Below are 23,641 nucleotides of genomic sequence, written 5' to 3' on the forward strand. Positions count from 1 at the left end.
GGTAAGCTGGTCTCATGTCAGGGCGCTCTAATGCTCTTCCTCTATAGACAAACCTGACCTGGGACAGCCTCCACACATTTCTTTCGTTTCCCCTCTTCACTGTACTAGGTAAGAGGCTCCAACTCTCACTTCCAAGACCAGGCTTAGCTGTGCTGTTAGCCACACTTGTTTGACAGCTTTGGGTGTGCCTGTGTGTTGTCTCTGCCTGTGTCCATGCCACAGCTCCTCATCTGGGAAGAGCTTCCTCTCTTTCCCAATATAAAGCCAAACCCGTTCTCTGCCTCTGGAGCACATAGCAGAGATCTAGCTTCTTTTCTTGTTTGTCTGGGCTTTGGGAGAAGATGCTCATGGACAGCATGCGTTGTTCACCTGGGGCGGGGGGTGTGCGTGTGTGCCCTCCGTGCTGTATTGTAACTGTTCATCTAATAAAACACAGATGTAATTGGAAGGTTTGGTACCTTTGTAGTGAATGTAGCCCTTCCTTAAGCCTTTTCTCACTGGTAGCCCTCTTAACACTTTCCCTGATCATCATCATCACAAAATGATCATCTGCCTGGAGACCTGTAAGAGGTCTTCATTATTTTACTTTGAGCTGGGAAAGAAATCACTGGCTGTTTTAAGCACTTCCAGCAGATGAATGCTGAAAATACAGTCAGTCAGTTTCCCAGCTATGCCAGGCAGGCATGTGGTACTGCTTACTCCATCTGCGCATACATAGGTGCTGGGCAACATGGGTGCTCCTCAGCACACAGGCTATTGGGGGTATCAATCAAGTGAATCAACCTGTGGCCAGATTGCTGCTCAAGTAATTATCATTAAAATGCTTCAAAACACAGATCACCAGAGACCAGTTTCAGTTGCTTTATGTACACACTGGAAAGGTGGAAACAAGGAAAAAGATCTTTTAAAGCATGGCTAGGTCTGTTTCAAGCCTTGCCCTAGCATCTCTCAGATGCCACGTTCAGACTGATCTTACTTGAATTTGAACCTGTTCTTCAAGCAGCACATCCCAAGGTGATTCAGGACACAGGTGAGGAAAAGGAGATGTGGCAGAAGACCAAGCAGTATTTTAGTACCCACACACATCTGAGGTATGGGGAAGATTCTGTATCTAAATACACAGTCCTTTATTTAATAGTTAAGATTTGAACTGTAAGTCACAGAACTGACAGCAACTTCTTGAACTATAACTATGGAATAAAAGAAAAAAGGTGCCACAAATCCCACCCACAATTATAGTAACAACTCCAAAAGAAAACAGCACCTCTCCCCCACTCTCTCAAGTACTGCTTGAGCTCCATGCCAAGTCTTACTATGGCAATATGAACATATGAAAGGCCAAGGAACAGAAGCAATCAAAAGTGCAACCAGTTGATGCCCCTCCATTCCTCCCCAGCAAGCCAGAGGGACAGCTGAGGAGCCCCCCGAACCTCTGCTTCACACCTCCCACACTAATTACTGGCAATAAAATAATCTGTCCTCTTCCATTTTTTAACTGAAATGCCTCCACCTGACCTTCATTTTCAACATTTTCATCTTTGTTGTTTTGAGTTTCCCCTCCATGCACACACACACTCTAACTGGCTGGAAAAGGAGAGGTGAGCCCTGACTCTGTGCTCTACTGAAGAACAACAGGCATCCATTTAGACCTTAGCCCCTATGCTGGATGCCATTTGTAAACTAGCCAGCAGACAGAAGAGCCAGGAAGCATCTCTACTGTAGCTGAGGAGAGTTAAGCCCCTTTGTAGATGAAGCAGAGCTGGCAAAACCCACTGGGAACAGCAGCCACCCCTGCAAAGGTACAAGGCAGCCATCCAAGTGCTGCCTGTCTAGACGCAATTACAGCACGCCTGAGAAATGGGCTGAAAAATACCATTTATCCCCTGCCTTCACCATTTCTCCAGACAGACGTGTGTCCCAGCTCACAAAGCCACAGGCTCTGACTGAGCTTGTGTGTGCCAGCTCATGGAGCCATAGGCTCTGTCTGAGCTGCAGGAGCCCAGGCAGATGAGGATCACAGTGAGTTATGCTTGCTCAGGTTAGCAGGCACATGCAGCACCACACACCGGCATGGACAAAGCCACAGAGACCCTGGTCTCATCCTCATGTCGCAGGGGTACATCAGTGGTAGGTGTGACATGTATGCATCAAGTCTGCTGCTCCCACCCGTGATGCTGCAGCTCAGGGGGCTCCTGAGCAGCACAACCCACCCAGGCGTATGTGGGGCACCTTCCAGTCCCTCCCTAGAGGGACACAGGACCCTGATGATGGCTGCAGCTTGAGGTGCTTTCATTTTAGTACATAAAACATGTAAACAAAATGACATGAATCCATAGCTCAGAATAGGAGTTTTTGCTGAATAAGTGACAAGAACCTAGCTCTGGGCTGGAAGGACAGACATCCAGGCAGCAACCTGCTCTCCATGGTGCCTCTCAGTCTGCAACCTCTCTGCTGGTAGAGAGTCTTTCAATATGGGTACTGGTTACCTGAAAACAAGGCAAGGCAAGACAATCCACACCAAACAACTTTCATTCACTCACTCCTAAAGCATGGCAGGCAGAAATAAGCAGAGGGCATCTCCATAGCTCATCACCACCTCTTCACAGACCACCAAAACTTTCTATTTAGGCTGCTATATAGTGGCTATCATAACTCTTTCTGCAGCTTGCTTGGTCACAAGTGCAAAGAGGGATGTCCAAAGATCAGAGCCCCACATGTGTGACGTGCTTCTCGACTGTGTGCTCTCAAGGGCCATAATTTACACTTCAGGTCTATCAGCAAAAACACAGGTTACCCAAACCTTCAATGGTACCAGGCACCTAACTGAAGCCATCCAGAGCCAAAATCAGCAGTTCTTACATCAAGTTTTATGTTGTAAAAGATGAACAGAGAAAAAAACATAAACCACTCACCCCTTTCAGAGGTAGCAGCAGGAACCAGGTCACATAGGAGACTTTAAGCAGGAGAGCACAAAGGTGCATGGGGCAGAAAACAAAACAATCTTCTGTAAGGAAAAGCTGCCTATTGGGAAGACAAGGAAATGACGGAAGAGGTAGATTTCACCTGCTGGCATGGCCATGATGCTCTGCAGGTGATACTGCTTAGGTAACATGCTCCAGCACACTGTGCAGCAGCTGTAGGACATGTTGTATTAACAATCCCACCTGCAGCCACACATTAAAAACCACTTTTGTCAGACTATGGCAAGGACAAAGTAAAGTTTTGCAGAAAATCTTGTGTCTCCAGTTAATCCTCCATAGACTCCTTAGGGGATGGACAGGCCAGCTACTCATTTGAGTCCCACTGTGGGGCTAAGCATAAGTAGCATAGTACACATAAAGTCTGCTGTATTGCATCTTCTCTGAGAGGGATCAGAGTGGCCTGGGAACCTGCTTCCCACAGCTAGGGTCAACACAACCTCCTAAGGCTAGCAGCTCCTCTGGAAGGGGCAGCCCTGTGAAAGACAGAGCTTGGCTTAAGTTATTTGCAAAGCAAAACCGCATCTCAGTCAGTGTTACTGGTGTGATCATTTTTGAAGACCATCTGATCAATGCCAGAATTCTGAGGAAGGATCAGGCTGCTGATTTTGATGATGCTCAGAAAACTACTAATAGGAATTGTGGACACCTGGAGGACGCTCGTACTGATCTAGTTAGTTTCACCCAAGTGTGTGATGATTTGCTCCCAAAATGACAGGCTCTGGCAGCCTTCAGCCTGAAAACACTCCTGGCTGTGAGGGGTCTCATCTCCCAAAGAGAACGGGCATATCAGTTCTTTCTTAGACCAGTGCAAGCATCCCAAACCTGAATTAGCCTTTGAGTAAGCCATTGAAGTGAACTTTTTCTTATCTCATTGTAATAATGAACTAACATAGTTGTCATCTCCTGGTGGTATCTTATCAACTGACCTGCTGCCTTAGGAGCAAAGGAAGGCTCACAAGGCTGCGGGTAATTCAAGGTGCAAGGGATTCAAAGCAGCACCTCTTCAAAGTCAGCACTGGCTGTTACATACATCTTGCTGAATGACACCAAACAGGAGGTAGAAAATGTGTCCCGGACCAATCCTGCCTCTCAAATGCCACTAATCCAGCTGTGCTGTTACTCTCCAGTCAATCTCAATTCAACACAGATCAGTGACCTTTCTTGTTCTGCTTTCCTGGCCTCACTCATGCCAATTCCTTGGTTTCATACCACCTCAAGCACCAGAACAGGAGCTCATCAACTCTGATGCCAACCACACCTTTCTCCAAATGAGGATGCTCTTTCTCCCAAGCCCAGGCAAGAAATTCTCCTGAACTTCTTTCATGATTCTCTCCTTGTCAGACACTGGTCTCATCTCGCCCCTGAATGCCCCAGGATATGTGAGGCGAAGATAAAGTAAGCCCCTAGAGCCAAAGCAGAAAACGAACATAATGAAAAATTAATTTCAGTATAATGATTTAAGCATCTCAGCAAGACAAGCACCAGGCTCAGTACATTTGGCAATGTGGGGAAGACCTTTTTAGTTCCAGTCCCTGGGGGCTCTTGTCAGCTTTGATAAGTTTCAGCCCACAGCGGTGAGCATGGCAAATTGAGGAACACAGATAAAGGCTACTTTTCACTGGGCAGAAGCACACTTACATTTCTTCCATTTCTATCTGCCACTTTATGCTGTGGTGGAAGGGCTGTGATGCATGTGGGCTGCTCACCTTGCTATGCCTCCCCGGAGAAGCAGCAGCATTTCTGTCTGTCTGTGAGGAACAGGCAGAGGGAGATGGGCGGATGGTTAATGCTGTAGGAGTTCCCTGAATGTCTGTGCACTGGGTGCGGGGAACAAGAGAGCCAGGTACCAGGGTAAGTCCAGTACTCAGTCTCAGGTCTGAAGGCCAGCAGCATTACTCTATATTCTTTTGCTTTTGTGAGCAGGAGTATAGCAGCCATTGCTAAGCCTCCTGAACAACAACAAAATGCTTCTTTTTCCTCAAGATGTGTGAAGCAAGGGATGTAAAAAGGGACATGCCAGTGTCTTCTGTAATTCAATGTTGGCAATGCTACACTTGGACATACTGCACAACTCCCACTCCTTTCTTTGCTGGCCTTGCCAAATCCTAATCATCCTGTTTGCCTATGCTCCTTCCTCCCAGACGGTCCATCTCCTGCTCCCTTCCTTGAAGATGCTGCATCTCTCTGAAGGCTTCAGCTGCCTGCCAGTCTCTGATCTCTCCCATCCCAGTTCACTCAGCTTTGTCTGAGGAAAGCATCTGTCTTTTCTAAGGATCGGTTTCCTCAGCTGTTTTTTGGCACATAGTAGCACTACATTTGACATTACATTGTGGATGGTTCCATTCCAGTCTGGAAGGGCAGCATCAAGAGCTCAGGACAGATTTGTAGCCTCTGCTGACTTCCTGCAAGATGTTGGCTACATCACTTCAATACCTCCCCTGATTACCTCATCAGAAGGCAAATCAGCTGTTCTCCTGGGGAACGGGGCAATAATGAGCACAGACAATTGCTACAAAGCCAGCTTCATGTCATGCTTTGTGATAGATGTCTAATATCTCAGAAAGGCAGTCAGCTCAAGAGCAGAAGGTATCACACACACAGCACTGGAACGGGTCCAGGAACCCTGTGAAGGACCTTGAAACCACTCCTTTCTTTTGTGAAAATCTGTGCTGGACCATTGTATCTGAAGAGCATAGATAACAGAGCTTTTCTTGACCACCCATCTGCAAATCAACCTGCTCTGCAAGTACAGACAGGGGAGATACACCTTGTAGAGCCACAGGCAAGATCCACAGCCATTGCCTTTCCCAGCGCACTGACCATCCCCTTGACCAGAAAATGCTTTGCACTGTAGCAAGGGGATAGGGAAAACAGGAAGCAGGCTAATCCTGAGCTGTCTGGCAGACAGAGAGGCCTCTAGTTATCATTTCTTTATGCATGGCCCTCTCCTCACCACATAGTTTCTTAAGTTTTCAGGCTGAAGTGTGAGATAACCCTGATTAACCAGACAACCCCTTGACATCCAAACCTGCTTCCCAAATGGCTCTTCACAAATGTTCTGACGCACAAAGGTCTGACAAACAGAGCAGGCTTTCTCTGAAGTTTTTGAAATGATGGGCAGTGAGCAAGGCCAGAAGCTGGAGAAGGTACATCCGCAGTATGACAGAGCATCCCACTGTGTTGCACCTTCACCTGACCAGTCTACTTAAATCATACAGGCAACAGATGCAGAAGTAATAAGGCCGTCCATCATCACCTCACTGTGAGGCAGGGAAGGTATTGCCTTTCCCAGCCAATATGCCACTGGGGAGGACACCATGCCCTCTGACAGATGCCACTCACACTGGCAACAGCAACAGGCAAGCAAGACCATTTTGCTGCAGGAAGATGTTAACCACTTTTGTGATGGCACCAACTTTGCCAATCTAGATCCAGCTTCTCAAAGAAGATTTAACTTCACTCTCTTTTTGTTTGAAAAGTCCTACTGTGCCTACACAATGTGCTTAAGGAAAGATGGTTATGTGCTGGAACATCTTTAGTAGTCTGAAGAAGTAAGTACTGCATTACCAGAAAAAGAGATGAAGTCCCCAGTGAATCATGTAGATCACCCCAGAGTACTACAAATGAGACCATAAAACTGGCCTCCACTATGATCTATTTTGTGTATGCATTCCGTAACACAGAGGTAACCTCTCTGAAATTACTAAAAGGAGGGTTTAAACATTTTATTGGGGGCCTTTTGTCATGTCAGGTTATAAATAAAAAATCAACAGGGTTCCAAAAGGAAAAAAAAAGCTACCCAATACTTAAAAACACCTCTGAAACACCCCTGCAACCGATTTTTTTATGCATAGACCCTCCATGATCTGAAAACCCTCTGGATTTCAAAGATGTAGAAATAAGTAGAACACCCTGCTGGAACACTTCCAGTCTTGGGCAGCTCCTGCAATCCTTTAAAGCCACAGAAGAGCAGAACTAGAAACTGCCAGATAAGACTTGATACAACCCATCACGGACACCCTGTCCTAGTAATTTAGAGAATGAATGAGGAGGGGGAGAAATTATATACCTGAAGGAAAGGAGAAAACATTTTTGTCATAAACCAATTTGATTTTTTTTCCTTAACCCATTTTAAAGCATGTCTTTGAAACTGCTAAAGAATTGCAATATTACAATAGCTCCGAAAGGAGTAAGTTATGGACCAGAATAGCAATAAAGAGGCCAGAAGGGCACAGGATTTAGCATTTAGCATGCGGCCCTGCCAGTTATTCTCATCAGAAACATCAAGGATTTTTAATTGCCTTCAGGGGGAGTGTTACACTAAAAGTTGTTAAGGGAAAGATGTTCCAGGCTCTGATGTTTATGTAACATGCCATCTCTTTTGTATTCTGCTCAGCTCTTTTGTACTCTGCCATTTGGGGATGGATGGCAGTCAGGGTGTTTTTGCAGTCTTCATTGCTAAGTGAAGTTAATTTAGCACAGAAATTTTTCCACTCCTTATTCATTTCAATCTTCACTTTCCCATGAAAAGTTTAGTTTTTTTCATGTAGTTTTCTTCCCCCTATTAGAGCAAGAATAAAATACAAACCCGTCTAAGTTAGCATGAAAAATGTTGCTTAATTTTTTACAAAGTGAATTAGGAAGACCAAAAGATTGAAAACTTGGGTAAATCCAACACCTTAACCCTGAAACAGTCTTAGTGCAGTTCATTACTGTTTGTTAGATAGTAAGTAGATGTAGGTAGATTTTGTCCAAGAGGAAACTGTTCGCTTTGTGCAGCTTTGGCACACACATATAAGCTAAGCAGAGAACAGGAAAACCTGATTGGAATCACTGGAGACTGAACGGGAACACAGCAGTATGGGAAAATTGGAAGGCCAGCAGGAAAAACATACGGTTATTGAGCATGGCATGTTGCTGGCACTTAGCTTAGCAAGTCACTAATATTGCAGTACAGCTCCGTGCAGCTTCTCAGGACGCCCAGGCCGGGAGACAAAATAAAATGAATAAAATCTAATGATTCACAGGATGGGGGGAACTGATCATAGCTAGCTCCCAAAAGGTACAAAACAGCTCTCTGAAACTAGCAGTATGGCTACCAACCTAAGAAGAATGCAGGCACGATACCTAGCAGCCCTTATCCTCCATGTCTTTACAGAGCATCCCTGGCAGACCTCTTGGACACAAGCATCTTGGTGCCCGAGTGCTGGGCTCACACATTTTGATGATTTGAGTATATGGGTATGAAAGAGCAGCAAATGAAAAGCTTTAAAATAGTCCCTATCCCCTCCCATAAGGTTTTGCACTGATATTTGCAACACTGTAGAAACAGGCACTGCAGAAACCAGCATTGCAAAGTCTCAACATTACCACTGTATCCTTCATTCCTCTTGAAAGAAGCATAAGCCGTTTTTTGTTTCATTAGAATTCCCTGTCTTTTAAGATAGGCAGACCTTCTACCTCACGTTGTACATCCAGGGCACCATCTCCATATTTCCCAGTGCTGCATCACCATTAGCAACCATAAGAGACTTCCTGGAGTGAGGACATTAGTCATGGATTTTATGTAGTTTCTGCATCTGAATTACTCCCCATAATCTCTGTTTAAAGACAACAGTAAAGAAGTCTGCAACGTTTCTTTAGGGTCCTGTGGAACAGAAGTGTAGTTAGGGCAATGCAGTGGGTACGACTGGAATGGGAAAAAGGACTCTAACACCACTGTGCAGCTGCCCAAGGAGATAGGGATGCACAGGGAATGCTGACAGGGAAGCTAAAAACTCCTTGTACTCTATGGTGAAGTCATTCTGATGTGAGATATTAAAACCTTAAACCTTTAGATGCAAGATAGTAAAATTTTAAAGTATTACAGAAATGGTGAAGAAGAGCAAACCGCAGATTAATCTTTAATTGCTTTTAGGACAGCAACTTTACTGTAGTATTTTTTTTTAAGCTTAATTCAGATAGTAGAGTTCTTACGGGGGGAGGGACAGGCTGGTACTTAATGCTTTAACACTTAAACACTAAGTCTTTCACACTTCCAGGCCTATTATGGCATTTTTTTGGGAAGCGAATTATTTGTACTATTGCTTCATGACAGGATCCTACCGCAAGATGAGCCTCTGGTTCTCCATCAGGCTGATAGGTTGCGTTTCCAGGAGATATCTTCTTGAGCATTGCACTCACGCTCTCTCTACACCACGTCTGTCACACACTGAGGAGCCAGTGTAATGAATAATAAAAATATTTTATTGTTACTTCATAACATAAAATTAATAAATCCAGGATGCCAAAGTTTGGGGCATAAAAAAAAAAACCTGAATGAGAGGAATGTGTCATAACAAAGTCGTATTTTAAAACAAGGAGCTTTTCTAAACACTTTTTCTTGAGATCCATTGCTTCCATAGCTCCATCTCACCCTGATGTTTGCGTAGCCTGATCTGTGACCAGTGCTAGGACAGCTGGAAAGAATGGTACGTTCATCACCATCCACATGCTAGGCAGGAGTCAAATATTAGTCCATACAGGTGGAAGAGTACAGAGTGGAAAAAAAAACCTCAACAGGAGGACACGGATTACTTCCTCTTCTTTCTGGCTCTCATGTCACCGGCTGGGATTCCTGAGGCAGGGGTTTTTAAGGCTAGACCAAGGCAGAGGGCCTCCTCCTGGCCCAGAGAACATCCTGCATCACAGGCAGCACGAGAGAGAAGTACACATACAGTCAGTACCTTCTGCCACTGAACACAGCAGCACTTCCAGTCAGTTGTTTTCAGGGACACAGATGCTGGCAGTGGCCACAAGGAGCAGTGTGTTAAACTGAAGTGGGATGTCTCATCAAGGAGCTGCACGATGGGACAATCACACCACTAGGATTTTCTAGAAAAATAATTACCTGTAGGGTCCATTGGGTATTGGATCAGAGTCCCAAACAGCTGCTGAGCCTCCAGGCAGCTGGATTAATTTTAAGGATACAAAATCATAGAATGGTTTGGGTTGGAAAGGACCTTAAGATCATCCAGTTCCAAACCCCTGCCATGGGCAGGGATGCCTCATGCTAGACCATTTCCCAATCTGGCCCTGAACACTGCCACGGATGGAGCATTTACCAATTCTTTGGGCAGTAAGTTCCAGTGCCTCAGCACCCTCACAGTAAAGAATTCCTTCCTTGTATCTAACCTCAATTTCCCTTCTTTAAGCTTAAATCCATTCCCCCTTGTTCTACCACTATAGTCCCTGATGAACTCATGTTCCAGCATCCTTGTAGGCCCCTTTCAGACACTGGAAGGCTGCTGTGAGGTCACCACACAGCTTCTCTTCTCCAGCCTGAACAGCCCCAACTTTCTCAGCCTGCTGCTTCTTCAGTCACAAGTTCAATAATTCTGTCCTTCCACATGAAAGCCAACAGGAAGTAACTGAAAACAAAGCTATCCATACTGTCTTGTGAGCTATTCAGGCTCTTCTGTACCCCAAGAATACACTTAAGCCAATTAACTGAAAGGGATGTTTGTGTAAGACCTTCCTTCTCCACAGAAGAAAGATCTTCTTCAATTATCTCCTTCAGTTCCCTCCAGGAAAGCAGGCATTTTAATACTAACAGGTCCAGGTGACCCTGTTGGCAGTCCACACTTAGCACAGTCCCACTAGGTAAGGATGTAGCCTGCATCCTCCTCTATGCTCTCTGAAGTCACTGGCCTGGCTTCACATTTGCTGGGCTTTGAAGTGCCTGCCTGAAGACAAACTCTTTTAGCTGATCCAGTTTGTTGTCTCTTAAGGCATCCCGTATGGCACCGAAGAAAGTGAAGTAGTGCTGGAAGTTGTGCATCATGAGCAGGACACCAGCCAACAGCTCGTTGGTCACGAGGAGGTGATGGACATAGGCACGAGTATGCCTCTGACAACAGTAACACGTGCATCCTTCCAGCAAAGGACCAAAATCATCTTGGTATCTAAGGAGGAAGCAATGTTGGATTACATCAAAGGAAAGAAGACCCATTCAAGCAATAAAGAGTATTCAGCTACTACACGGCCTTTTGCAGGCACCTGAGCCTTAAAGTCTTGAGGCCCTGAATCCAGGTGCTGTAAGATGTGTTGACATTCAAGACCAGCTCCACTGGCATGTAGGACTTCAAGTATCATGCCAGAACTCACTGAAGAACCAGAAATGCCACACACCGAAGTCAGAGGATGACTTTTGACTACACCACAGGTAGCAGCAGAGAGAGCCCTTATCTAATGCCTTCCCTGACAGCAAAGCTGCAGCACAAGACACAACTCACTACTTACAAAGAAGCTATCAAAACCCAGGATTTACTACTCACAAAACAGTATTCCCCTCTACTGTGAGATGCACCATTCTCCAAGCGGAGAGAGGACTGAGTAAAGTAACACAGTTGTCTACTGAGCCTAGTGGTAGCTGTGTAAAAGAGAAGGAAGAACACAAAGTAACACTGGTCTAAGTTTTTTTAAGTGTCCACAAACTGCATAATTGCTCTGCGGCTGCCCAAACAGAGTCAGAAAGTGGAGGTTCTCCATGGTTTATATAAAATCTAGCATCTCAAGATGACCCATGTTAGATTTGGAAGACCAAAACAATCCCCAGATAACCTTTGTGAACCTACTGTCATTCAGATGGAACATAGTTATGACCACAGTACATCTGCTGGATAAATGATCAGAAAATCCCTGGCTTTAGGTCAAGCAAAAGACAGTGCTTCCAGCCATACACTGTTGCCTGATTACAAGCGATAATGCTTGTCCAACACTCTCCATTCAAGTGTCCAGAAGTACTGCCTTCAACACCTTCATGTTTTATGAAGTCTCCCATCCAGCTACTGACCACATGCCATCAAACAGAGAGGACAAAAGCATCGTATTTAGTGATACAGCTGTATGTAAGCCTCCCCATAAGCTCACGTACCTTTTGTCCTTCAGAAATATCTCAAATGGTGTCATTTCTGGGTCAGCTTTGGGGATTTCATCCTGGTCTTCAGCACCATTCTTCTCCAGGTCCTGGGCCCCATTTTGCACGAAAACTGTTTCAAACCAAAAGACAACAGCCTTTTATGGACAGCAAGGGCAGAAGAAGGGTAGCAACCTTAAAGTAGGTGTTTCTGCTACTCTCTTGACAGATGAAAACTCCTACCCCAAGTTTCCACCTCTTTCCTATAGCAAGCAACTGTTTTTCTCTAATTACCATAGGTTAGTTAACACAGTTTTAGATGATTAAAACAGAAAGAGGCAAGTGAAAACTTACCTACTAAGCCTAATGAAGAGTTAGAGCTGAAACATCAGTGTAACTTTTTGCTGCTCTACTGAGCTGCGTTCTTAATAAAATGTCAAAAATATTTCCAGTCTGAACTGCATGCTGGATAGAACACAATCACGTGGACAAATTGAGATTCTGTTAGAGTAGACAGGCAACTCATCTGCATTCGATCATTCTACACTCCATGCTGTCATCAGGCTCAGAGATTTAGATGTCCTTTTTTCCTTTCCTTGAAAACAAGTGCAATCAAAAGAGGCTGGTGGCACTAATGCAGAAGATGTAGATTCCACATCTGCCTTTCACCAGTCTGTTTTAAAAATAAAAAATCACCCCCTAATTTTGTAGGTTTGCATTTTTAGGTTTGTTCTTAAGCAGGAGATGTTATCTGGAAACATTGCACAATCCATGTCCACTGAGTGTTACACAGACACAGAACAGATTCTGTCCTTACCCAGGTTCTTATGATTTAAGAATAAGGTGAGACAAGGTAAAGAATAACAAACAAAAAGAAGGGTTAAAAAAAAAAAGCAGCAAGCACAAAAAACCAAGATGTTCCATTCTGTTCAGGTTTTGAATTATCCAGGCATGAAAATCTGCTATGTGCTACCCAGGAGGAAAAAAGTAAAATGTTTTTCTGTATTAAAAGCATTTAATAGGCCAAACCAAAACAGCTGCTTGAAAAACATTTTATAGATGCTTTAATGGGCGATACACATGCTCCCATCTCACAGCACAGTGAGGTAATGAGATAAGAACAACTCCTTCTTGTTTTGATATGACCTATTGAATGTAAGGCCAGAGAGGAAAGCTGCCAGAGAAGTGGAATCCCAAACTTTGTCCGCTAGAAAGAAGAGACTTCAAAAAATACATCATCTAAACAGATACATACTGAGTTAATTCTAGAGATCAAGAATCTTGGATCTCCACTTAACAGGTCCAGCCTTCACTGCTAACGGTAACAGAACATTTGCCAATGGTGTAGAACAAAAACTCCTCTATTCAGTAAATGTTTAAGAAATAATTTTGGCTAATCAGACATTCAGATCCTAGCTGGAGGCTTCAAGTTACCTCAACAGGTTTCACACCAAAATATCTCACTTTCAAAAACAACACTTGACAGTGGAATCCCAGTTTTTCCTGTAGTTACTGCATTTATTTCAGGAACAAACCCCTCAAGTACAGACTCCACCAAAGCACGAATTATGCTTCTCACAATACTGGCTGATACAGTAAAAACCATAATGACCATCAAGGAGCCTACCTGCTGCTTCAGGATCTGGATGGCAGTCGTAACTGAAAACCAAGGCACAGCCTCGCTCTGTCACTTGGAACGGAAAGAAGCTCTCAAAAATGTCCACACCCCTTTCGACGCACTCAAGCACCTCATCTGGTTTGCCTACACCATGGATGAGTCTGTAAGAGACAAACAAAACAACAAATCTAGAATATTCTGCCTAGAAAGCAAGCAAGTACCTGAAGTAAAAGACACACGTGCAGCACGTGTAGCTTATCCCTGCAACTGCTAACCAGAAGGCAAGTGTATACAACAGTCATCACTCAGAATCCTGTGTGCTTCCAGTTCCCTGCTTCCAACTTATCCAGAAGATAGCAGTCTTGTCTTCTCTGCCATTTGGAAGACAGCAATAATCCCTCATCTACTGCAGAAAAACCTCATTGTGTTCATTATGTTTGAAGTACGTACACAAACAGAGTCAGATTCAAAATTCACCTAGCATGTATGCCACAGAACAGATATTTTCCTTAGTCATGTTTGTGCCACAGGGAACTACCAGTTTCCAGATACATAGACCCCTTTGCTTGGTAACTGTTTAGTAGAAAGCCTAAAAAAGATTTGACAAGAGCAGCAGAGACAGCAGGAGATGGCTGGTCAAAGATACAAGTCCTCCAGGTGACAGACACATCATACAGCACTTGAAGAGCTGCCTGGAGGAGAATGCACTAATGACAAATGTCATTGGAAAAAGAAAAGTTCCTTGCTTTCTTCTTCCCTCCTCTTTACACTCTACCTGCTCAAATGATTTGTCCAAATTTGTCCAAAAATCTGGGCTGTAACATCCCCTAGGACATGGCATTAAGAGTCAGGAAGAGCCCAGCTGGACTGTCATCAGTGGTAATAGAGATCCTGCTGTTAGCCAAATTTAGCTGGCAGCATCCCTGTTTCACCCACCCGAGGGTGGGTGAAACAGAAGAAAAGAGAGCAGGGCCTGCTCTCCTGCAGGTGTATGGCTGGGCTGACAATAGTAGAAGCTAATGCAGGGCAATGATCTAAATAGATAATTAGGAAAATACACAGGGGCTGATAAATGAAGTCACAAGGTGCCATTTTTAATCACTTTTCTAACTACTCCAATTAAATTTGTGAGCACAGACAAGAGAAGTTTACAGCATGAATATCTTATGTTTGAGGCTTTCATGGCACAGAAAAAAATCATACTTCTTCAGAATTTCATTTTGGGGTAGAACACAGCTGCAAAACAACTTCTCCAGCCAGAATGGCAAAGGTGATTCAGGAGAGCAGGACTGTCTGAAATTCACTTGAGGTGCTTACAAGACCCCCTAGGGGTAACCAGCTTTCTTCCTACAAAGAGGTCAGAAACACTTGTCTTAACCAGACAAGCGAACTATTTGATAGATGAAGCAGATGCACTGGTAGCCACTGAGGTTAGCTGAGCAGACTGGACTCTAATGCTCTCAGGGGATCTTTTAAGTAGCAAAACCAGACAGGATGGCAACAACACAGCAAGCCTTGGTAATTGTCAGAAAAATTCAAACCCTGGGCACCACTAAGCATGAACAAGCTGCAACACCAGACACATGCTTTTGCATTTAATTGCCTTTTGAACACTTAGGTCAAAGCAATGCAGAAGGCAGCAGAAAGACAATGGGGCCTGGGTCACTCTGTTCAGGAAACTATTAAAAGAGCACCCATGCTACTTCTATTGCAGCTGCTCGTATAAGAGCAATCCATGCAAAAGCCAGCAAGCTCAACCCAATGCTAAGGAACCCCTCCACTTCTGAACCACTAGCAAATATTAGCACATTTTCTGGAAGTCTTTAATTACTGTTAAGTAATTTTTAAGAGTCAAGCAAGCTGCCACTCCTGTCCAGTCTCTCGCATGGATCTGATGGACATAACTAGCACCTTAGAATACATAATGATCCCCACACTATGCCAGTCCAAGCAGAGAATACAGTTGGTTTGGGCCAGGCTATACCACCTCTGGTAACTCACAGGTTCAGTTCCTCAGGTACTAGGTCAGAGCTGGCTGCCGTAAGACCGTGTAAGCACTGGCTGGTTCTGTAAGCAGCCCTCTACTCTCCTCCAGTTCACACCAGAGAGAACTGGAAACATGAGAGATTTTCCTGAGAAAAGGTCACTGTAAAATACATTGATAATAAAGTTCTTGTTTGAACTGAAGTGCAAGTAAACCATGGCCTCAGAAGCCAAATGCAAGCAGCCCAGATATATCCTACCCGTAATTCCTCCAGAAGTGTAAAGATGACTTGAGCTAAATAGCTTGATTATTCTGCAAACGTGGGGAATACTCAAACCCAAAACCCACAGTGTGAGCACAGCTTGGTGCCAGTTGCAGCCAAAAATTGAAACAGGGGTTGAAGACTGCAGCCTGACAGTGGTAGAATTTATGCAGCCTGGCACATACAGAGAGCAGTACCATCCAGTGATACTGCACAGCAGCCTGTATATGCTCCTCATAATAGGATGGATGGACTTCTTGGGATGTTGCCCATACAACTTACCTTGGTTTATCCTCTGGCAACTCTGCTGTGACAGAAGCTATCAGTTTCAACTTGGTCTCCTTGGCCATGGCACAACCCTGGAAGCCATCTAGCAGAAAGCCACCCACAGGTCGCTTGGCAGTCTCCCTGGCTGATCGGAGCCTCTCTTCCAAGATATCTCCACCTTCAATTGCCCCAAACATTACACTTCTTTGTAGTTCCTGGCCCAGGAGAAAGCTACAAGTGTTAGAGCGTGCTCTGCCAAGGACACACAAGACATCTCACAGCCCAGACTCCAGATGCCAACTACATAAGCCTCACATTCCCAGAAACTTGGCAGAAGCACGGTGTTTCATCTCATGTATGACTATTCCCCACATAACAGTGCAAAGTCCAAGTGTAAGGTAGAAACAGGATTCAGAGACAAGATTCTGCTCCTTACATGACACTAATTCACTGAGAATTTTGGTGCCATTCTTCCCACCTCTCTACAGAAGGCAATAACCACAGGTCATCCTTGTACATGGCTTTTTAGAGATAGCCTCTCAGCATTACCCGTGGCAGCGTAGAATACAAAGCAAGTGCCATTGTCCTGACTGTCAGACACCAGATCTCACAATAAACTGCCTTTCAGGGGATACTACCATCAGCTCCTGTCACCCATTTTCCTTTGTAGTACAGACTCAGTATGTTCCCTTTCACCAGAAGGGAGAGAAATTTCAAAACTGCTAGAAGATATGAAAAATGGCACTGGCAAATTTTAGCTAGTCCTCCCTCATTTGGAACTGAGAGAACTTCAGAGCAAAAAGACGGGTTTTCTCATCTGAATGAGATTTGCCCCTGTGTATAGCATGAAGGGAAGTAAAAGAAACGCACTACGGTCCAAAAGCAGGAAAAAATTATATAGCTCTCCTCAACTAGTGCAGATCCAACCCTGGCAGTGTTCAAGGCCAGGTTGGACAGAGCCTTGAGACACACAGTCTAGTGTGAGATGTTCCTGCCCATGGCAGGGAGTTGGAACTAGATGATCTTACGGTCCTTTCCAACCCAAACCATTTTATGATTCTATGGGCATCCTGGTGCAGGAAAAGCAAGTTATTAAAGGAAGGAAACTCCACAGTGCTACTGGTTATACCTCATGCAGGACTCTCACCTGGGCATTCTCTGATACATTTGTGTGACACTATTTCCTACTAAATCACATCCTGGGACTATTCCAGGATAAGGCACAGACCAAAAAGCAGCCCCATATTTTGGGGACCTTACCGGTGATTTTTCTAGCATCTGAAGGCAGGCATCCAGGAAGGAAAGTGACCTATCCACAGACTTCTTGGCCCTTTTTCTACCAGCTTCTCCAGAAATAGTGTCTCCATCAGAGATACACTGGAACCAGTCTGGCTGGATAGCCCGCTGGATATCCATGAACTTGGAAGCGGTGATTTCCATGCGCCCTGAGCTTCCCCACAGGGACACTGTCTGTCAAGGAAGAATAGGGATGAATGTTAGTTGCAGAGGTTAACAGATCTTCAGTGTCAAAGCAGAGAAGGAACTGGTCTGGTGAAACACCAGATATTGAAATGATACTTCATAAGCAAGTTCTCCAGGAGCATGGCTCAGGTAATCAGCTGCACTTGGCACAATGACTGAAAGGAGATAAATGACTTAACTGGGATTTCTGGGATCTGCTTTGATGAAACCCTCACACTCAACACAGTAATTCTCCACATAGTCTCTGAGATAGAGCATATGGCCTATCATCATCCAAAGTAGTGGCAGAATTGGAAAAAGAAAAAAGAAAATATTTAATTCCCATCAAACTTATGTTGTCATCTCACAAAAAGCAGAAAAGGATACAACAGGAATTACGGTTCACTAGTTTTCTGTACAAAATGCAAAACCAAGAAAATATTTCCTCTTCTGAGCAGTGACTTTGTACCACCTGTGTGAATATATATGTATAAATCAACCACACAGACACACTGAGAAGAATACAAAAGGTTAGGCAATTCAATCTTAGAATCCAATGTTATTTTGGGTCCTAAATCCAGCCAGTTAAGAACGGATTGAAATACCAAGCACAAAAGAAACACACAGCTTTCAAACAGAGACAAGGTAAGAAATAGTAGGTACTCATTAGGATTCCACACAGTCTTCTCGGTCTCCTCATGCACCTTCCCCTCTGTATGCACACACAGGCCTCCATCATCTGTGGTTACTCCATGCTACACTCAAAAAGGTTTCAAAGCAAGACAAAAGCACCTTCACAGAGAGGTTATGTTACCTCAACACCTCTGGGCTAGCATCATTCAATTCTCTAAACATTCAGAGCCATAGAATGTTACTGCAGCCACTCTAACTATGCATGTTTCATCCTATTCTGCAGAACCTGGAATTAACTTTTGAATGCAGCCTGGATGCTGGAGAGGGACTCTTCATCAGGGACTAGAGCGCTAGGACAAGGGGTGATGGGTTTAAACTTAAACAAGGGAAGTTCAGGTTGGATATAAGGAAGAAGTTCTTTACTGTGAGGGTGCTGAGGCACTGGAACAGGCTGCCCAAAAAAGTGGTAAATGCTCCATCCCTGGCAGTGTTCAAGGCCAGGCTGGACAGAGACTTGGGCAACATGGTCTAGTGTGAGGAATCCCTTGCCCATGGCAGGGGGGGTAACACTAGGTGATCTTAAGGTCCTTTCCAACCCTGTAGAACCATTCTATGATGCTATAATTCTATGGTTGCTTTTGTCGTATTACTGCTAGGCTTGTGACACTGCTGCTCCCAAATTTTAAAGGAGTACTGAAGTAGATTAAGTGTTGTGCTTGAGCCCTTTAGAAGTTAGTACTTTTCATACCCATTAGTGCATTTTTAAATGAGGAATGCTTTTCAGCTATCAGAAACAGCTTATAGCTTGAAGCATTATAGAGGCTTTTTGGGACTTGAGAAAGCATTCTCCTAGCCTATACCAGACAGATTGAGCAATGCATTTCTCATGCATACTAATAAGCAAATTGAATTTGATAAGCTGATGCAAAAAAATATGAGCAAAAAAAATCTCATTCATTGGTCTCCACAAAAAAAAAAAAAACAAAACAACAAAAAAACAAACGAGTTGCACAACATATCTGCTGTCCAACCATTCATCCATCCATCCATCTCTCCTGATTACTTCTGGCCTCATCAGCCAATTTCACAAAATTTGAGTAACAAAGAAACAGGCAGAAGTCTTCCAACATTTTGAGAAATTTCGCATTTAAAAACTCCAAGGGAGGGAGATCCCAAATTTACCACCTGCAGAATAACTGGAATGCAGCAGCTCTACATTGTTCTGCAGCAGCATGTTGGCCAGTTACTACCTGCTGTCTCCTATGTGAGTGCATCGAGGAACAGCTGGTGAAGGCAGACCAAAACTGTTTGAGCCAAAGGGCACAGAATTGTAATCAAGTCTACTTACCTTCACTCTGCTCTCCAGAGGAAAACAGCTGCTTTCATAAATAAAATAGCCGTGTGACTTAAGAGAACTGAGCATTACCCTCTGATTATTTAAATCCAGCTTGTGCCAGGCATTCTGGCACAGAATCCAAAGCTTTCTGTCCCACCACTTTCGAAAAGCTTTCAGCAGCACTTGTCAGTGTAAATCTAGCTACTGAATGCCTTGCAACAACGTGACAAAAATCTTTACCAGCTTCAAAATAAAAAACCCAATCAAACCTGCAACCTCCAGGCTTACAATGCTGCCATCACCTCACAGCTGCACAACAGTGAGACAAGCTTCAGGCGATTCCTCCCCTGCAGAGAGACAGTTCTCAGCCTGGTTCCCAACAGAAAGAGCATACACTGGCAACTGGATGACAGTCATTACCCTCTGTTGTTCAGTGACGTTTCACCCAATGTGATGGCACCCAAATTGGCCTTGGCACTGCGCAGGTGCCAGGAGTCACCCCTCCAAAACAAAGCTCTTGTAGGCAGCAGGCAGCATGTGGACTGCACAGGGAACATGCATGTCTGTGGGATGGAATGGGTAAACATCCACAGCACTATGCACTCCTGGACTGCTGAGCCACCTTCCCACAAAAATGCTAAGATCATCCCCTTTGTGGGCCTGTAGCAGACTGTAAATACACACAGAGGCTCAGGTTTATTGCTTATTGGTGGCACTGTCATAAGCTTGTACAACATATAAGCTAAAATACATGGGTTTTTTTTCACTACCATATTAATCACAAGACTATGGGAGTCCAGAGCTCTCCTTTCTATCTGAATTGCCACTTAACTGTGCAGGAACTGTTCAGGGAACCTGCTGTCAAGAAAATGTCCAGCTTTATTTAGCTGGTGGTATGAACACGTAATGATGTCCCTCTTTGTGCAAGTATTTATATAAAGCATAAAAAAAAATCTTGTGGCTAAGTAGACCCACACAGCCAAGAGGAGGACTGACAGCTTTCTTTTGGGAACTTTCAATTCTTTACGGTTACTATACCTTGTTAGTGTTGTAGCCAGATGGACAGGGAGTGACCGGGTCATGAAGGGAGCAGTACAGCACCTTGTTTGGCATACCTGGAAACAAAGCAACAGATACAGAGAAGAGTTTCGTGAACCAAAACAAAGCTAATGGTGTGTAAATTTGCAAAAGGGGAACGGTATTCTCACACACATAAGTACATCCATTCTGACAAAGCAAATAGTGTCCATTAGACCTCTCAGCACCAAAGGCGGCAGACTTTTTCCCCAGCTTTACTAGCTGCAGGGAGGCGAGTGCAGCATCGGGACAAACCATCAAATAATACCCTTTGGCTCTGCAACCTACATAGCTCCTTCTTTGTATTTCTTCTTGATTAATACTCCTGCTATTAAAATTTGCCAGACCAAACAGCTGACTTGCTTGACCACTCAACTGATACACTGGAGACATCTGACACAATCTAAAGTGAGCAACAATCCCCAGCCTAGAACTTTTAATGAATGACAACGTACAGCGAGACAGCAGATCAGCTACACAAATTACAAGTTTACCATCCCTGCCACTTTGAAGGCTTCAAATGCCATGAAGCTAGACAGCATGTTTCAATGACATACAGTTTTCTCTTCGCAGATAGTCACAGAAATTGGTGAAGCCTCCAAGAAGTTTCACATAAAGTGGTTTTTAATTTTTCTTGAAGCAGTAAGTTGTCCCAAAGCAGTCAAAGTTTAAGCAGTGAAAGTTGGGAGCAAACAAACTTCCTTTAGGAAGCCGTAACTTCACTCATGTACTGCAATGCATGTCCAAAACTTTGATGTGCTTTAAAAGCGGGGGGGGGGGTGTGGGAGGGGGGAAGTTTGGTGTCTGTATATAGGACAAAAATCATAGAACGGTTTGGGTTGGAAAGGACCTTAAGATCATGTAGTACCAATCGCCTCACACTAGACAATGTTGCCCAAGTCTCTGTCCAGCCTGGCCTTGAACACTGCCAGGGATGGAGCATTTACCACTTCTTTGGGCAACCTGTGCCAGTGCCTCAGCACCCTCACAGCAAAGAACTTCTTCCTTATATCCAACCTGAACTTCCCCTGTTTAAGTTTGAACCCACGACTCCTTGTCCTATCGTTTTTTAAAATTATAATAATTCACATTATTTTACACATTCAGAATGTACGTGCAATGGACACAAAACATTCAGAAGAATACCTCAGCATTAGCAACGCAATGTTTTTTCTTGCAAAGTCTGCTAGATTCCATACACAAAGAACTGACTACAAATTACAGAAATTAAAGACACACCATCACTTTGACGGTGTTTACCCAGTGCAGCCTGAGACATGCAGACAACCAAAGCACCCAGAGAAATTTCTTGACTTGGTTGATTATCTTCCAGTTCCCTGAGCTACCTCCCCAGACATAAATACAGGCTATGGTACAGATACTTACAACAAGATGCTAACCTTGCGTTCACTGTGCATTCAGGCTCCTTTGCTACAGCAGCCTGATAACAGCGATCTTTGTTGCATAATGTGCGTGGTTACAACCACCACAGGAAAAACCCAGGACAGTCACAAAAGCGAGAATTGCTGCTTTACTCACTTCTTGTCACTGAGATGTTAAGATAAAGATTTAATTCAGGAACTGCTCCAGGAATGGAGTGCAGAGAATGAAGATCCCAAAGGCTTAGGGCTTGGTGGAGTAGCTGAGGGCTATGGCAGTGTTGACTGTCTTAGATCTGACTAACTAAAATTGAGTTTATTCTTAAAACTGACTCTTTAATGTGGAAAAATGAAAGGAGAATACAGGGAGCAAGCACAGTGTGACTGCTAAATGGACAGGAACAAAGAACAGGGGAAAAATGAGCTTCTCCACCTGCTTCTTTAGCTCCTCAGAGCTTCTGCAATTCCAGCACGGGTCCTTACCCTAACATCTTCTCAGAACAGGAATAGCTCAGAGGCAGAAGCGTCCACCAGCTGAAACTGATTTGATGTGGGGTGCTTTCTTCATTCTGGATGAAGATTTCCTATTGGAAATCTTTAGATGAAAACAAATATTTCATGAGAATCAAAAAAGCCAGCTTGAGCAGACAGATATTCTCAAGAAGTGTATTTGAACAGCTCCATGGGGGAGACCATTCTCATAAGAATTTCCAGTTCTCCTCAAAAGAGGTCAGAAATTGCACATGGCAAGATTCATGTGCAGCCATGACCTGGGGCTACAGTAAAACCTCTCTCAGGTCTAGTCTCAACTTCCGGGCTAAGCCCACCCTAGTCAGTGCTGAAGCTCCCAAGGAGAGATCTGGGTACAGAAAGAAAAGATAAATAAAGTGAAACTCATATTTTTGTAGTTTGAAGCATTTGTGGTCATACTAGCAAGAACATACTATTTCAAGTCTTCCTTAGTGCCACTTTGAGAGAAAATGCCAAAACACAGAAAGCCTATGCCTACTATTCTGCCTAAAAATTCACCAGTGAGATCCACCTCCATTATCTCTCCAGACATACAAGCAAATACACACATTTTACCTATAAATTTTGCAGCTCCTTCTTTATATTCTTCCAGGACCTCATGAATTTCTGCCCTGCATCCAGACAGAGAAACACATTAACTAAGCAAACAAGAAAGATCAGTGGTTTCATCACTAAGGCTCCTGCTTCCCATAGTTATGTGTTGTGTGAACTTGGATTAGTTCAGGCACTGACAGTTGTCATCCAGCTATCAAGCAACAAAGCAGGGACAGACAGAACTAAATGCCAGAGCTCAAGAATCACATCTTACAAACCAGGGCACTCATAATTCTGGGGCAGAAGGCAGAGCTTTTACCCGCACTGACCAGTGACCAATGATTTGCTGGAAAGCATGAAATCACACTGTGACTTTCTGGGTAGCACTACTAACCTCACTCCATTCTTTTTTCAGACAGTTGTAGAGAGTGGTAAGCTCCCGCCTGAGGCTCCTCCAGACTAGCCCTCCCCCCCGAGTTCCCTCAGCCCTCTACATCCCTAAATCACTGTACCTCTCTCCGACGGGCAAGCAACAAAGGACCAACCAACTCCGGCATTTTGCCTTGCACCCGGGGAAGCAATCCCGCCCGCTCCCGGCAGCGTGGCATGGGCTCGCTGCGCCCCGCAGACAGGACCGCGGTACTCACAGGGCAGGCAGGCTGAGCTGCGCCACGGCGGGGAC

General features: G+C 44.3%; 1 protein-coding gene across 1 annotated transcript; it reads right to left on the reverse strand.

The window, feature by feature from the left end:
• Nucleotides 1–10,662: 10,662 nt before the first annotated feature.
• On the reverse strand, nt 10,663–23,638 carry QTRTD1 (queuine tRNA-ribosyltransferase domain containing 1; the record flags this gene model as incomplete). Its single annotated transcript, XM_010012092.1, has 8 exons — nt 10,663–10,924; nt 11,896–12,010; nt 13,505–13,656; nt 16,024–16,223; nt 17,269–17,478; nt 20,477–20,553; nt 22,981–23,036; nt 23,607–23,638. Coding segments are annotated over 8 exons (1,104 nt in total), but the record flags the coding sequence as incomplete, so codon positions are not given.
• Between the last annotated feature and the right edge of the window lie 3 nt (nt 23,639–23,641).

This window comes from Nestor notabilis, unplaced genomic scaffold (genome assembly GCF_000696875.1).
Source record: "Nestor notabilis isolate BGI_N333 unplaced genomic scaffold, ASM69687v1 scaffold10963, whole genome shotgun sequence".
Taxonomy (NCBI): domain Eukaryota; kingdom Metazoa; phylum Chordata; class Aves; order Psittaciformes; family Psittacidae; genus Nestor; species Nestor notabilis.